Source organism: Myotis davidii, unplaced genomic scaffold, assembly GCF_000327345.1.
Source record: "Myotis davidii unplaced genomic scaffold, ASM32734v1 scaffold1298, whole genome shotgun sequence".
Taxonomy (NCBI): Eukaryota; Metazoa; Chordata; class Mammalia; order Chiroptera; family Vespertilionidae; genus Myotis; species Myotis davidii.
In genome coordinates this window covers 146,066-162,812 of record NW_006288972.1, presented here as the reverse complement: position 1 = coordinate 162,812, position 16,747 = coordinate 146,066, and the positions used below count along the sequence as shown (strand labels likewise).

General features: G+C 42.7%; 1 protein-coding gene across 1 annotated transcript; it reads left to right on the top strand.

Moving 5' to 3' along the window:
* The first annotated feature begins 9,534 nt into the window (after positions 1-9,534).
* Positions 9,535-16,525, top strand: LOC102774771 (GTPase IMAP family member 5). The gene is made up of 3 exons (XM_006761187.2): positions 9,535-9,813; positions 14,216-14,264; positions 15,494-16,525. Exons 2-3 carry the CDS (start codon positions 14,222-14,224, stop codon positions 16,357-16,359), a joined length of 909 nt encoding a protein of 302 aa, XP_006761250.1. The 5' UTR covers positions 9,535-9,813; positions 14,216-14,221; the 3' UTR covers positions 16,360-16,525.
* The last annotated feature ends 222 nt before the right edge of the window (positions 16,526-16,747 follow it).

Below are 16,747 nucleotides of genomic sequence, written 5' to 3'. Positions count from 1 at the left end.
GCGGGAAACTTTGGAGTCCTCCGTCACTGAAGCAAGCAAGCCTCATGTTAGTTTCAAGCTGCCTGGCTGCCAGCTGCCATCTTGGCTGGCAGTTAATTTGTGTATCTCGCTGATTAGCCAATGGGAAGGGTAGCAGTCGTACGCTAATTACCATGTTTCTCTTTTATTAGATAGGATAGTTATTGTTGTTGCCATTTTTATTCTTTCTGCCTCTGTTCCTTTTTACCTTTCTATTTCTTCTTTTTACAACAGCCCCTTTGGCATTTTTTGAGTTACTGGTTTGGTGGTAATAAACTCCCTTAGCCTTTTTTGTCTGCAAAGCTCCTAATTTCACCTTCAATTTTTAGTGATAGCCTTGTAGATAGAGTAATCTTGGATTTAGTCCCTTGCTTTTCATCACTTTGTATGTTTCATGCTATTGCCTTCTGGTCTGATGTGTTTCTGTTGAGAAATCAGTTGATAGTCTAATAGGAGATCCATGGTAGGTAATTTTCTGTCTCTCTCTTGCAGCCTTTAAGATTCTTTCTTTGTCTTTTAAGTTTGCCAATTTAATTATGATGTGTCTTGGTGTAGATCTTTTGGGGTTAATCTTGATTGGGACTCTGCTTCTTAGACTTGTGTGACTTTTTTCTTCCCCAAATCAGGGAATTTTTCTATCATTATTTTTTCAAACAGGTTTTCTCTTCCTTGCTCAGCCTCCTCTCCTTTTGGCATCCCTATTATGCGGATGTTTTTTCATTTCATATTGTCCCAGATTTCCCTTAGACTCTCTTTCTGCTTTTTAATTGTTTTCCAGTTGCTGCTCTTTTTGGGTGTTTTTTTCTACCTTGTCTTCTAACTCACTGATTCAGTCCTCAATTTCTATCTACTGTTGAAACCTTCCATGTGTTCTTTATTAAAGTTATGTCATTCTTCATTTCCCCTTGATTCTTACTCATGTTGGTGTATTTATCATTCAGTTCCTTATAATTCTCATTAAGTTGCATGTAATTCTCATCCAGACATTTGAGCATCCTTATAACCATTGCTCTGAATTTTTTCTCTGACAAATTACTTGCCTCCATTTCATTTAGTTCCTTTACTTGTGCTTCCTCTTTTTCTTTCATTTGGGAGTTGTCTGTCTCCACATTTTTGCTGATCCTTTGTAATTTTTTTCTATGTATTAGATCAAACTGCTATGCCACCCAGATTTTTTGGGTTTGGCTATGTATTAGATATTTTGTGGATCCAGTGGTGCAGTCTCTCAGGTCTCCTGGGCTATGTTCTAGGAAGGCCTCCTAATTGAGATATTTGGGTTATCCTGTTATGGTTGTGTCTTGAATGGTCTTGTCCCATTAATGGATGGTCTCCTCTCAAGGTGTCTAATTATGTGGCTCGCTCCCTGCCACATCATGCCAGCCATTGTGCAGGCACTGACCATACAGCACAATATACAACAAGACAAGACACAACATAGAAGGAACAGAACATGAATGTACATAAGACCCCTAATACCCCAACAAAAGTGACCACCAGAGAAAAGGAATTAGGAAAGAGAAGAAAGAACAAGAATGATGGGAGGGGGAGAAAGAAATTAAGGAGAAAACACAACAAAAAAAAACCAAATAAACCAAAAAGCACTAACAAAAAACACCCAGAAAAAGTGGGAGCAGAATTTGTAGATGCAGAGATTAAATAAAAAAAAATAACATTAAAGAATTAGAAGAAAAAAAAGAATTAGAAGAGTAGGAGAAGGATCACAGTTTAGAATAAAGGAGGGAGAGAAGAAATGAGAAAAATGAGAAGACAAGAAAGAAAGAAATTTGAAAAGAATAGAGGAGAGAGCAGATAGGCCTAAATTTAAGAAGTGAAACAATTTAAGAAGTAAGGATAGACGAAAAGAGAAAGAGAAGAGAGAAAAATATATAAATTTAGTAGTAAAAAAAAGTAAAGAGAAAGAGAAATTGAATAACAGCAGGAAAGAGAAAATTAGGTATATGAACAAAACAACAGACTAGAATAATAACAAATCAATAAAGCAGATAGATAAGGAAGATCAATTTTAAAATAGGGGGGAAAAGAAAGGAAAGAGGAGAAACTAAAAAGGAGAAAGGAGAGGAAAAGGGGTAGGGGTAAAAAGAGAAGAGAGGAAGAAAAAAGTGCAAAAGATAAACAATGAAAATTTTTTTAAATGAAATGAAGTTTCATTCACTTCAGCCAAGTTTTAATGTCCCGTGAGAGCTGGCATTAGTGGGGGAATAGGACCCCACTCTTCTGTTCTGTCTGCCAATTTTGGACTTCCTGGTAGGTACTTAGGTGCTAATCACTGTCAAGCACTGTCCTTTGGTTTTTAGCATCCTACTTGAAGCTTGTGTCTGTCTTCACAGGTCTTGGCTTCAAGCAGAAGGAGCTAATCTGCCCTCTTTGCCTGTCTACCAGCTGTCAATCTTAATCACTCAAGAGTCTGTTTCTAACAGGGCTTTAGGTGGGGTTGGTGCTATTTCACTTTCAGGGAATATAATGGGTGTTTTTCCTGTCCCAGCCTACTCCTCCATGAGTAGCCCAAAATATTACTCTGCCCTTGGATGGACAGAGATCCTTGTATAGAGACCAATGGAGTCAGCTGTGACCTTGGAGTTTTTATCAGTCTGGTTCCTAGAGTAGTGGGGTGGGTGGCCCCTCCTCCACTGAGGGCTCTTTGAGACTGTTCAGACCCATTGGCTTGGCCTCAGCCTTTGTTTCTTCAGTAAAGCTCAAAATGCAAGGTGTGGCAGGCTATATCACCTGCCCTGAGGCTACTGGGTGGAGGTATCTCCTCCCAGGGAAAATGGCAGTTTCAGTTTGGAAGCATATGAATGACCCAATGCAGGACTCCTGGCTACTGCTTTTCCAAGTCTCCCTGCCCTGCTTCCCACCCCTGCCTGTCCTCAGGCACCTCAAGTCCAAGCATCCCTTCCTTCACCAATGCTCTGTGTGTGTAGTTGCAACTGAAAAGTCCTGTGCTCTGGGTTTAGAGATTTTTTTTTTAAGGCAATTGAAACTGCAGTTCTCTACCCCACCGGCTCTGGTCTTCCAGATCTAGACTCCATTGCCACCAGCAGTCTTGCTACCTTTCATAGCTGCTTGGATGATACGGTCGCTGCATGTTGTGGCCATGTACACAGCCACAGCCACAGCCACCACCACTGCTATGGTCAGGTGTGTGTGCTCCCAGAACAGTTCTCCCAGAAGCTCAGGTCCCTCCTCTAGGGGCAACCCCCCTCTTGCGATCTCCAGGTGCCTTCTGTTCTTCCCTGTTATAAGTCACCTCCTCAGCTGAACCACAATTGGAAATTCCAGGTGAATGTTCTCCAATGTAGTTGTATTTCCAGGCTGGCCCTGGGATGAGATACCTGAAAAGTCTGCCTATTCAGCCGCCATTTTCTCCTTCCTTCTTATATATCTTTGAAGGATACTGACCTCGTGGAATGAATGGTGAAGTACTTCCTTCTCTCATGGTTTTTGAAATTGTCTGTAATGTATTGGTGTTAATTCCTTAAATGTTTAGTAGAATTCATGAGTGAAGCCATCTGGTATTGGGCTTTTCTTTGGTAGTAGTTTGTTGTTGTTTTTTTAATATAACCTCTTTATTTGTTATAGGTATATTCAGATTTTATTTCTTCTTGAGTCACTTTCAGTAGTTTGTGTCCTTCTAAGAATCTAATGTACAGTGTAAAAAATTAAAAGAAGAAAAGAAAATTTGGTTTTCTGCACAGTTAGCTGACAGCCTCCAGCTGTGACACTGTCAGAACCCACCTTAGCTTTTGAGCAGAAGCCATGCCCTTCCCAGGCCCAGCTCAGCAGAGCTCCCAGCATCTGTCCAAGCAGGACGTGGCTAAGGGTCAGTCTTTGCCCCAGAACCTTCTACTGCACAGACACAGGCTTTGTCAAACCTGGGATCTCTTTGTCCAACCCAGCTACTTCTTCTCATTCCTTTTCAAATGTCAGATCTGCAGTGAGATCTGAGGCTTCCTGTGCCCCATGGAGCAGCAGCACCTGGTAGCCCAGAGCCTGACAGGCCCAGTGTGGAGTGCCAGAGACTAGGGTACTAGGTAGCCTAGTCCTGTTCAGCATGCTGCTTGCCAGGCTCACACGGAAGCCAGAACCCACAGGACAGGTCTAAAAATGCAGGTAACCTGGCCAGAGAAGAACCTGCAGCTGAGCAGAAACTAAAACTTCCTGCCAAAGAATCCTGTGACTTCAGACAGAAATTTAACGACACAGAAAACTGAACACTATCAACTTTGCAAAGGCCCAAAGTCCACTTAAGTTTTCAAGTCTCCCTTTGGCCAGAGGTGCATGGTTTTAAAATAAATTTGTCTAACTTTAAAATGTCCTAAAGTGTTTTAGTAGTCTTCATGCATCTTTTCTCTCTTGAAAAATAGTAAAATTGTTGGTAGATTTTAGTAGAAAATGGATTCATGGCAAAGAGAAAGCAATCATTTTTACTTTTAGAATTTTTTATAAATTTAGACACTGTCTTCTTCCATTAGGGCAGATAGAAAGAAATGAAAGAAAGGAAATGCCATGGTCTAGGTGGCTTATAAAAAACAGAAATGCATCTTCCAGTCTGCAGGTTAGAAGTCCAGGATCAGGTTGCTGCATAGTTAGGTTCCGGTGAGGGCTCTCCTGGGGAATGACAACTTTCATTTGTGTCCTCAGTGGAAGGGACAGCTCTCTAGGGCCTCTTTACAAGGGTACTTGCAGCAGGCAAAGATCAAGCAGTAATTAACATACAAATTCGAGAAGTCCTTAGAAGGCTAATGGACTTTGATATTTCAGCAAGGACTGAAAATCTGCATATTACCTATTGCTGGCTGAATGGCTGAAGGAAATACCCTAACCTGATAATCCTTTTATTGTTTACCAAACTTTACCTTTAATATGTCTGTTTTCTTTGCTAAAGAGCAAATGTGTATTCCAATAAATAAAAAGGCTATGGGTCTGGAGATTCAGGGAGCCACTCTACTAGAGAGTGAGCTTCCATCTGGCCCCCGCATGTATTCTAAAGTTATATTTCTTGTCTAGTATATCCATTTATTCACAGCCCCTTCTCTAGATCCTGAATCCTTGCTTCCAGAGTCACAATTGTTTTCTCTTTGCCATTAATCCATTTCCTGCACTGATCTCAGCCATGAGGAACCTCCTAATGCCATCCCCTTTGGCATTAGGTTTCCAACCTTTGACTATTGAGAGGACACAAACATTGAGGCCACACAGAGACTGGCCCATCTTAGTATTTTTTTCAGGTCTTACAAAGGGTAGGTATTTCCCTTTGTAATCCTTATAGATTTTTATTCTCGTCCATGATAGAAATGTCAGGGTCATGCATGACAATGTTGACTTCTGATACATTTGTTTATTTACTACTACAATGATTTACTACCAAAAAGATAGATGAAACAATATTGAAAGTAACATTGTTTCCAATTTTCTGGCATGCATTATGGTTCATGTCTCTCCAAAATGAAGTAGGATTTGGGGAAAATCACATGAAATATCTCCTATCTGGGTTCTTATGCAAAAGAAAAAATGAGCCCCTGTCTGCTCTTGGAGATGCGAGTGAGTGACTGGTGCTTTGGCAGAAGCTGCAGAGCACCAAGGTGAGGCTGGTGTGGGCATACCATCAGGTTTGACAGGGTATGGGTCAGCCCATGAAATTTCTTCAGTCCAGATCATTGGAGAACTAGATGACATCCTTAGGATTTGAAACCAAGAAAGAAAGAGAAGAAAGAAAGAGAGAGAGAGAGAGAGAGAGAGAGAGAGAGAGAGAGAGAAGAGAGAGGGAGAGAGAAACATTGATGTGAGAGAGAGACATCCATTGATTGCCTCCTGCATGTGCCCTAAGGGGAGGCCGGGGATGGAATCTGCAATGGTCGAGGTCACATACCTCAGTTACAGACTTGATCCCAGGCCCTGGTCAGGGCATGTACGATCAATGTGTCTCTTTCACACTGATGTTTCCCTGTCTCTCCCCCTCCCTTCCACTATCTGAAAAGAAAGAAAGAAAGAAAGAAAGGAAGAAAGAATGAAAGAAAGAAAGAAAGAAAGAAAGAAAGAAAGAAAGAAAGAAAGATTTCTTTATTTCTATTTCTGAATGTGACCGAACATTTTAAATTAAATCATTGTCGTCATACCAGCCAAACAGAGGATGGGACTATGTGCCTGGCTTTAAGATCAAATGGGGTTAACGGCCCCGGGAGGCTCAAGGTAGGTTGCTGGGTTAGGGTGGGCTGCAGTGAGGGGCTCTGTGAAGAATGGCTAGAAATATGTCCATTGTTAATTCCTGCTTTTAACATCATAGGCAGTTACGCCAGTCCATGCAGGGCCTCCACACATGGGAAGGGTTCCTTTGACAACCTGAGGGGCCCAGGGAGGAGCCAACATGTTGGGGACGGACAATTCTTAATATTTTATGATGAAAACAACCTCATGAGATATAAGGGATAATTATCATTAACTTCCTTTGATTTGAACAGGAAAATTACCTACTGAGTTAAGCAATTTCCTAAGGACAAAATCAGAATTAGAACTTATTTTTCTTACTGGGTATTTTCAACAGTCCAAGCTTTCTATCCACTGTAAACTGCTCTCTACTCACCTGTTTACTCATTTTCTACTACATATATGTCCTTGAATATCATTACTTAATTCTTTGATACTATGGTTACATCATTATACTAAGACAAAATAAATTATTTTGATCAAGTCCAAAAAGAAATGGCATGGTTTAAAATATTTGATATTTTTTTAAATTAAGACATTTTATGATGGAGTTGAGAATGAACATGGTTATGTTGAATTAACGGAATTCCAAGAGCATTTTGAATTGTACCTCACTAAATGTTCCTGTTTCAGTCTCATGTGACTAAGATTCTATGTTAGGTCTAAAAATGTACATGGGCCCCAGAGATCAAATTCTATTGTGAAGAAACATCTTGGCAAAATAGGATTTTTAAAGTCTCCAAATAATCAACAGCTACAGAACTAAGTTTATCAGAACTTTAGCTCTGGAGAGCTCATGTCTTTTCAGTACACTTGACAATACAAAGATAACCACAGTCCCTCTCTGTTTAAATTGTTAAGTTTTTCAATATTTCGGCATTTGTTTACTGATAGAAAGTTCTCAGACAGCTACCATCAAGGGATGGCAATTGCACGAAGAGTGACATGAAATTCCCAGTTGTTTGTCAGTTGTTTTAGGAAGACAAGTCAAGTTTGGATGCTTCATGATTATTACTGTGAAAAATCTCTATATATAAAGAGCCAGGATTCGTAACATCTGTAGCAACCAATGCTCAACCAAACACCAGAAGTCTACATATTGGTGTTTGTAGACTACATCCCAAGTGTTTGGGACTACATCCCAAGCGGTGAAGAGACCCAACACTGACTTCCAAGGGGGCTGTGGATCAGGCCCAGAGAAAGGCTTGCAGAGAGAGAGGCAGGGTCTGATCCACAGCCTCTATGGCAGGTGTTGATCAGCCGTTGCTTCTCTTTCACTTAGGGTTCACCAGCAGCTGTGCCTCTTTCTCTCTGGGCCACCTGGGGGCTGCTGATCAGTCCCACTTCTTTGACCAGGCCCAGTGATAGGCCCACAGATGCTGACTGACATAGAAACCGACCAATCAGAACCAAATCTGGGTGAAGTGCCAGGAGCCAATGGCGACCAAGGAGGTGGAGCTTAGATGCTAACTGGCATAGAAACTGACCAATCAGAACCAAATCTGGGTGAACTACGAAGGCAGAAGCTAAGGTGGGGGCTGGGGAGGGGTTTTAAGGGCAACAGCTGTTTGGTGTAAGGTGTAAGAAAGCGGTTCAATTTTTTAATGACTACTTTGGCAGCATAGTGCATATGGTTGACTATCAGTCCAGATATAAGGATTATGCATTTTTGTCTGCCAAGAGCAACTCCACCTGCTGAAAAAGGATTCCCCCAAAACACACACTTAAGCATTTCTATCCTATATAATCTATCTATACTAATAAAAAATTAATATGCTAATCAGACTGGATCAACTGGCCTACTTCCAGACGTCCAACTTCCTTTCAGACAAAGCCATGGTGGTGAGGGCTGAGGCAGAGGCAGTTAGGGCCACTCAGGCCAGCAGGCAGAGGCAGTTGGGGGGGAGATCAGGCTGGCAGGGAGGGCAGCTAGGGTGAACAGGTAGGCAGGCATAGGCAGTTAGAGGCTATCAGGCAGGCAGGCAGGTGAATGGTTAGAAGCCAGCAGTCCCAGATTCTGACAGGGATATCTGATCTCCACAAATCGGGTCTAAACCACTCGGACATCCCCCAAGGGGTCCCTGATTGGAGAGGCTGTGGGATGGGCTGAGGGAACCCCAGTGCACGAATTTCATGCACCGGACCACTAGTATTATTATAATAATGATGGCAGGTGTTTATATAAACTACAAAGAGGGGAACTAAATGTCATATGACATCCACAATCTGATTCTCACACTGTGCTCCCAATAATTTCAAGCATATATTCTTAGAGAGGCTTAACAGTTTCTCCTCATGGTCAGTAGCATTTCTTTAGTGATTTTCTTTTTCAGATACTTTGATTCTGACCTTTCCATCTTTGTACCCATGAGATAACACAGCTCCTGGCATGTAAAATCACCAAGTGTGTGGAAAATGAATGGTGACATTGACCTTCCCATACCCCTCTATATACCAGGCTCCTAGTTATGGACTTCTGACCATTGTCTGAACTTTCTAGCACAGGCATCTTCTTATAAAACAGCTGCAATCCACCATTCCAGCTAGTACAGTGTTCTTTCAGGCTGTGCCTTAAAGGACATTTCCCCCCTGAGTACAGGTTAGGCACTATGACCTCACCTGTGTAAATCCTTAGTGCTATAAATCAATTTCTTGTTTAATAATCAGTATAAAACAGCACCTATAAGAAGAGCTTCCTTGATTTGCAAATATTCCAAATAAAATATTGGAATTGACCAACAGAATGTGGGAGCCTAAGCCCATATTGTGTTCTCCATCTATCTTTGTAAGGTAATGTTCTGTGTTCACTGCTCCAGCCTTAAATGTGTGGTCAGTTGACAAATAGAGGAATGACAGCCCTGCTCCCGGTTGCCCATACATAACACTCCAGTCCTTATGAGCCCCACGGGCTGCTCTGTCCAATGGCAGAGAGGGGGCAGCCAGCACCTGTGGCTGGGGAGCCCATCAAAGTCATGTCCGTAGAGTTGGTCTTCTAGGCCCACTGTGGACCAGCGGTGCCTGTCTGTACATAGTGAGCAGGAACATTCTAGAAGCAGAGCCTGGAGAAGGGCATGGGGAGCAGGGCTAGGCAGGTGTTCCTGGGAAGGGTGCTGAGGAGAGTGTTGCGGAGGGTGTGCCCCATGGGAACTCCTGTGTCAAGGGCTGTTTCTGATGGAGGAGGAAGGTCAGTCACTGCCTGCATAGCCTCTTCCTCCATATATTGCTTATTTTAACAAATCATAAAAAGGAAATGGGAGGTGCCTAGCAGCTGGCAGGCTCTGACAGGAAGCGTCCCATAAGGGGACAAGCACGTGGCCCCTCACTGGTTGCTGGGTCCTGTTTACAGCAGTTTCCACCCATCTGGAGGACCTGCTCCTGGCTGCCGGGGCCCCACGCCTTTCTTCTTCATTCCCAGCAGCTGTGCCTGGAACATTCAACCTCCAGACCACTCTAGTTTAACTGCATCTGCCTGGCTTCCTCTGAGTCCACTGCCTGCAAGAGCTCATACTTCTCCAGGCCACCCAGTACCTTCCCCAGGCCACCCAGCACCCGCTGGCTGCACCCCACCAGGTAAGGGGAGGCAGGGGAGGGTACCGACACCCTGGGAGTCTGAGATCCCACAGCCTAGTCAGAGCCACTCATTGCTCCTGTGACCTCACACAGGTTACCCTACTTCTGGGCTCACCTTTGAGTGAGATGGGACTATGAGGGTGGTTTGGGGGCAACACCGGGTGTATAGTGGGGGAAACAGACCTGGGAACCACTTGCCCTGAGCCCACAACCCAGCACATTCCACAGCACTTGGAGCTTTCCAGCTAATTGCCTACTGCCTATTGGATCCTCTTGGAGTCTCACAAGGTTTCATACAGCTACAGGAATATTCTCATTCCACTTGATGGATGAGAAAACTGAGCCTCCCCAGGTGCCCCGCTTGGGGGCAGGGGGTATGCTTCTCAGTTTCTCTCAACTTCTTAACCTTGCCCCACTGTGTACCTGCTCCACAGAAGACCCCTGAGTACACATTGTCTCATGACTGTCTTTCTGGAAACCACTCCATTCTCCCCCAATAACACACACCTTTCCTCTGACATGACGTAGGACCCAGCTGCATGATGAACAGACTCATATTCAGGCACAAGGACAATTCCTCTGTCTGCTAAACCTTATGTGACAGATGTATCCAGAAATCACAAGAACTAAACTACAAAACAAGGGAAATATAATGCCAGGAAATGTGGGGACTGTAGCAGATGAGTGAAGGAGACACTGATGAATGGCTCCCATTCTTGCCTCCTCTGACACCTTTGCCTGCTCTGAGATTGACCTGCACCTGATTCCTGCAGGTCAGCATGCTTCCCACAGTCTTCTCCTAGGCTTTATTCAGTCCTGTTAATATTTTGTCTGTGACTCGTTTTAGCATCTACATCAATATCCTTTGTCACTCTCCCAGGACACTTTGTTATTTCATAATTTCTGCCTAAAAGCCCATTCCCCTGTGGGCACACGTCTCCTCTGCCGCCTGACACATTCAGAAGACAGTCCAGGAGAATGACCACCCTGCCGCTTGGCTAATGTTACCTGAGTTTGATTGACTTTCTGTGTCAGGCACGCTGATCCATTTCTTTCACACTGATAATCAAGTCAGTAAAACACCAGATTGGTTGACACTGAAATGCTTCAATTCAAAGCAGCTCCTGCCCCCTTCAGTTTTCTCTTCAAATAATTTTTTCTTGGAAAAGCGTGGATTTTACAATACAAATGTCTCTGTGGGTTAGGGGGAAGGCTTCCAGCTTGTCAGCCTCAGTTTATGTCCTGACCATGAACAACCACATTGTATGTGGGGTCCAAGAGACTGGATTTATTTGAATTAATCTTCTTTCCTCCTGTGCAACCAAGGAGAATTGGCTGGCAAAAGGAGCTGCTTTTCAGTTTTAGCTACAAGACAATTGTGTGACCTTGGGCCGGTCATTTGTTGCTCAGTTTCCTAATACTTTAATCAAAATTTTAAACCTATATTAATTTAGGAGAAGAATAAATAATTGACAGGAAAGAACTTAGAAAGTTATAAGTGGCCACACAAAGGATTATTACAATGATGAAGTTCATGATCAACATGGTCACGACTATCATCGTCTTTGCCACAGCGGTGAGGAAATGCTCTTCTTTGGGCTTATGAGAGCGAGGGCAGAAGGGGGAGGAAAGGGAAAAAGAAAGGAGGAAAGGAAGGAAGGAAGGTTCACATCTGATGATGTGAAAATGGGTGGTTTTCCTAAGGAGGCCCAAAAAATCACTAAGTGAATAGAAAAACATTCAAGCATTCTTTCTATATGACAGAAGCAACCTGAATAGCAAACAGACTACAAACACCCTTTTTTAATTCAGTGGTAACCAGTAAAATGCAAGTGTAAATGGATGAAGACCCTTATGTATGCCCATAAGGGTGATAAAAAAAATATTAAAAGTGGAACATCGCCAAGTGCAAGTGCAGATTTGGGGACTTGTCACACAGGGCTGGTGTCAGTGAGAATTTGCATGGTGCTCTTGAGTCATACTGACAATATCTAGTCAGGTGGGAGCTGTCTATCCCAGGTCAATTGTTGCACAGAGATATGTAGTTAGTGGGGATTATTTTGCAGCAAGCATGTATGTGAGATAGCTCAAATGTTTGTTAATAAAGTGGCTCAGTTTGTTGAGCATTTTCCCATTCACCTAAAGGTTGAAGGTTCAATTCCCAGTCAGGGCACATACCTGGGTTCAATCTCTGGTTGGGGCATGTTCGGGAGGCAGCTGATCAATGTTTCTCTCTCACATCAATTTATCTCTCTCTCTCTCTCTCTCTCTCTCCCTTAAATAAAAACACATATTAAAAAAGTACCTCGCCCCGTTTGGTTTGTCTCAATGGCTAGAGCATTGGACTGAAGGGTCCCAGGTTTGAAATCCACTCAAGGGCACATGCTGGGTGTTGCAGGCTTGATCACCATTCGGGAGCAAGCAGGAGGCAGCCAGTCAATGATTCTCTCTCATCATTGATGTTTCAGTCTCCCTATCTCTCCCTTCCTCTCTCTGAAATCAATAAAAATATTATTTTAAAAAGTACCTGGACCTTCTTTTTAAAAATATTATTGGATAAAATGTTACACAAATAATGTCATTTATGTAAAAGTTTAAAATGTTTTTGCATAACCTATAGATACATGTGTATATATAACTATAAGTACATACATGAAATGATACATAAAAACCTCAGAATATTGGTTGCCTCTGAAAGGCAGAGGGAGGGTGAAAGAGACTGGGGAGTCAAAAAAACATAAATGAAATTCTATGTGTAATGTGTTAGCTTTTTAATCAAACAGAAAAGCTTCAGTAAAAATTCCAAAATACTTACATTTGTTCATTGTAAATTGTAGGTTTTGGTTTTGTAACTGTGTATTTCTTCACTTAAAAATATGTTTCATAAGCACATAATATTTAAAACTGAATAAGTAAATACAACCTCATCTTAGGTATAGCTGTATGTGACATACTTGCCTTTTCTAACACCAAGATGAGTGGCACAATATTATGCCTCATTTGAAGGAAACATTTATGCCAGTTCATACCAATGGTTGTGCCAATTTCTGTTTAAATCTACTGAGACACAAAATGGTGATCACTGGGAGACAAGGACCTCAGAGCCAGCCAGGAAAAACAGTTGATTAAACACCCTTCCTGCAAATAACATTGGCTTGTTTGAAGTAGTGAGAATTTCCAGTCCCCGGCACTCTTTCTGTCACATGGGTATGCGATGTCCAAGAGTAAAAGTACAGTGCACCTTCCCAGGGGAAGGTTGGATCTGGGACATGAGCCCTTCAAGGACTGACATGAGAGAGTACTTTTTCCAGAAAGTTTGCCTGCTATGAATCCAAAACATAAAATAAGATAATGTTCCCCTCCTCATTCCATGAAGAATGCTTTTTTCACTTTATGCCTTTTCCAGTTGGAGGGACTTAAGCAACTGATTGCTTTTAAACATTTGCTATTTCCCTGTAAGCTAAGTAACAAAACTAAACAAAACAAAAAAAAAGCCACCAAGCATTGTGAGAACAGTGCAATGTGTTAGCATCAACTGGTTTGCTGAAAGTTATTTATTGATGTTTGCAAGTATAATGTGAGTTAGAAAATTAACAATGAAAATGGCTCCTCTTTGGAGAATTCGCATTAGGTGTCTGAACTGGAGGTGCCCTCAGGCCTTACCAACTCCTAAGTGGAATCTTATCAGACAATTGCATGGATTGTTTTTCTCCTTTGCTAATGGTAGTGGGGTTCATGGGGCACTGCTGGAATAAGCATTTCCAGAGGCCTCAGAGGGAGGATAAGATGTGCAAAAAGAATTTTCTGAGACTCACACAAGAGGATGACTGTTTTTGTTTGTTTGTTTGTTTGTTTGCATGGAATTATATCCTGGGTTTCAATCCCATTGCCTTCCATGCAGTCCTGGAAGAGAAGCAGCTGAGGAATCAGTAGAGCTGCAAGCAAAGTCAGTGTCCAAAGTTTCTTTTCCTTGGTGGACTTGGGGCCGGCACAGCATCAGGGTATTTGCAGTCTATCAGCCCATTGTGTGGGTCATTGCATGTGGCAAATGCAAGAGATCAGGAGCCTGAGAGTCCCCAGGCCAGGAGTCAAGCTCTAGGAGGAGGTATTGGAGCTAACACTTTTGATTAGGAGATTAAGTATCTCAGATCTCCCAGTGCTTGCAGTGGCCACACCTACTCTGCCCAATGACCTGTTCCCAGTTGTGACTGACAAGCAAGTACCTTCCCTCTGTCACCCAAACTTTACTGGGCATACGTTAAACTACAGCTTCCTGGCAAAGTTGCACAAATGACTATAATAATATTTGGCTTTCCCTTTGTTCCTTTTCAGTTATTTAAAACTGGGTTAATTATAAGGGTATCAAACACTTGCTTTTCATTCTTTTACTGTTTTTATTTAGAAGAGAATGGAAGGACCTAAGACGAGCAAACATGGAAATAAGGCTAAAGGTAAGAAATCCTCCAAGTTCTTAAAAGGCACCAGTCCCTCATGTCAAACACAGTGACAGAAACCCAGTGATTGTAAACTGAATAAGAAAAATATAATACTCATTTTTTTCTTTACCTTCCCAATCATCATCACACACACACCTGACCCCCCAGTACAATGCTCTCCATGCACATGAACTGTGGGAAATGTGGACATGAAACTTCAAGTCAGAAGTTGCAGGATTTTGAACTGAATTGTGAATAAATTTTCTCTTTCCTTGTCTGCTCTGAGCTAAAGAAATGGAAAAGTTTTCCAGAGAGATTTAGTAATCATGTTTGCTACAAAAACATCCCAGACACTGCAGAAAAGCAACAACCAACATAGAATAGGAATAAAATAATAGATTTTAGAAGCCTACAGTGAATGTGGAATCCATTTGAGCTCAGAAGAACTCTAGAACATCTCCAGTTCTCATCTTCCTTCATCCCTTGAAGGTTTTAGCTCTTGGCTCAGTGTCTCCCTCCCCAGCATCACTTTTGTTAACTCTCTGTAATTCAATCAACCAAGTAGGTGACCTTTCTATCACATGTACTACTAATGGTCTTAACTTCCATGCCTCTTCAGCCACCCATCCTGAGTCATCTCCCAGGCTTTGCCTTTGACATTATCTAAGACCTTTCTGTTGTCTCAATTTCAAGCATCCAACTCCCCACCCAAAGAGCAGAGGCCCAGGGACCTCAGCTTGTCCTTATTGGAAGGTCACATCTGAGACTCCCTTTCATCCCAGGATTTAGATACATGTGTTGAGCACTTCTACACATGTGTGCCTGGGAATTTGTGGGTGAAAAAGAGGTGGTAATATTTTGCCAGGTGTGAGTTCTCATCCTCTGCCTCCTTCTAATCTCACCTTTATTTAGCACTAAACTGGCCTAGACACCAACCCTGGAAAAACACAGGGACCCCCTTACTAACAGAAAAACTATATCTTCCCTGGTTTCGCTAAAGGGTTGGAGCATCCTTGTCAGTGTAGCAGTTCTTACTCTTGGCTATGGGTCCAACGTGAGCTTCCTATGTAGACTTTCTATGACCCAGGAACCTCATTCAGTTGTCAGCAAATTTGTGTATGTATTTAGATATGACAGTTTCCTGGGAGGGAGGTCCACAGATTTAATGAGATGCTACAAGGGTCCATGACCAAAAAATCTGAAGCAACACTGGCTTAGTAAGACACACAATATTTCTTTTTCAGGCAGTAGAGAAGATAACCAAATTGCATCACCATCTTCACTAAGGCTGATCCTTGTGGGCAAATCCGGCTGCGGGAAAAGTGCCACTGGAAACAGCATCCTCTGCCAGACCAAGTTTGAGTCCAAACTGGGGGCCCAGACCGTGACCAGGAGATGCCAGGTGGCCACAGGCACATGGAATGGGAGGAACATCTGGGTGGTTGACACGCCCTCCATCTTTGAGGCAAAGGCCAAGGATCAAGAGATGTACAAGGACATCGCGGACTGCTACCTGCTCTCAGCCCCAGGACCCCACGTGTTCCTGCTAGTGACACAGCTAGGGCGCTTCACTGCCCAGGACATGGTGGCAGTGAGGAGGGTGAAGGAGGTCTTTGGGATTGGAGCCATGAGACATGTGGTGGTCATCTTCACCCACAAGGAGGACTTAGGGGATGGGTCCTTATATGACTATGTAGTCAACACAGACAACCACAGCCTGAGGAGCCTGATCCAGGAGTGTGGGAGGAGGTACTGTGGCTTCAACAACCGGGCCACTGAGGAGGAGCAGAGGGAGCAGCTGGAGCAGCTGATGGCTGTGGTCGAGAGCCTGGAGAGGAACCACAAGGACCCCTACTACACAAACGACCTCTACTTGGATATACTGGAGCTCAATAAAGGCAGGGATGACATCACTCAAGAAGAGTACAGGTGTTACCTGGCCAAGGTGAAAGCACATTTTGAAGAGCAAAAGCGTCACTGGGTGTCCAAGGTGCTCCTCAGAGTCAGAAACTGTATGATTTCTAACACTGGGTTATCTGCTATACTTGTGATATGCCTTCTGATTTTTGTTGCCCTTTTAATTAACTTGTGTATGACTCAAGGACACTGAGCATTTTCAGCTGACTTCTTCAATTGGCTTCTTTTTTTCAAGACTCACCATCTCTGTTTATGTTTGTAAGAACCTTATTTGCTTTTTTGCTTAGATTTAGTTTTCATTTCTCTTCCTTGCATTAGACATGTCATTCATGTTCTCCTAGTGTTTCTGGATAAATAAATCCAAAGAAAAAACTATTTCTTTTTTGTTTTGTTAAAAATCATGGAGGTTAATAATAACTTAGCTAGATACAATCCTGGAATCTTTGGGAGGGTTTTAAGGGAAGGAAGATGAGAGGACTGTGATATTACACATTGAGGGAAGAAGTATATTACATTAGAAGCTGGGTGTAGAATTCCTTATAATATTCAGAAATATGCTCTGATTTCATCATAGGCAGTAA

Excerpts from the sequence above, each read along its gene's own strand:
- LOC102774771 (XM_006761187.2), top strand. The coding sequence starts at position 14,222 with ATGGAAGGACCTAAGACGAGCAAACATGGAAATAAGGCTAAAG. Across the intron at positions 14,265-15,493 it reads ACATGGAAATAAGGCTAAAG|GCAGTAGAGAAGATAACCAA; the intron begins GTAAGAAATCCT and ends TTTCTTTTTCAG.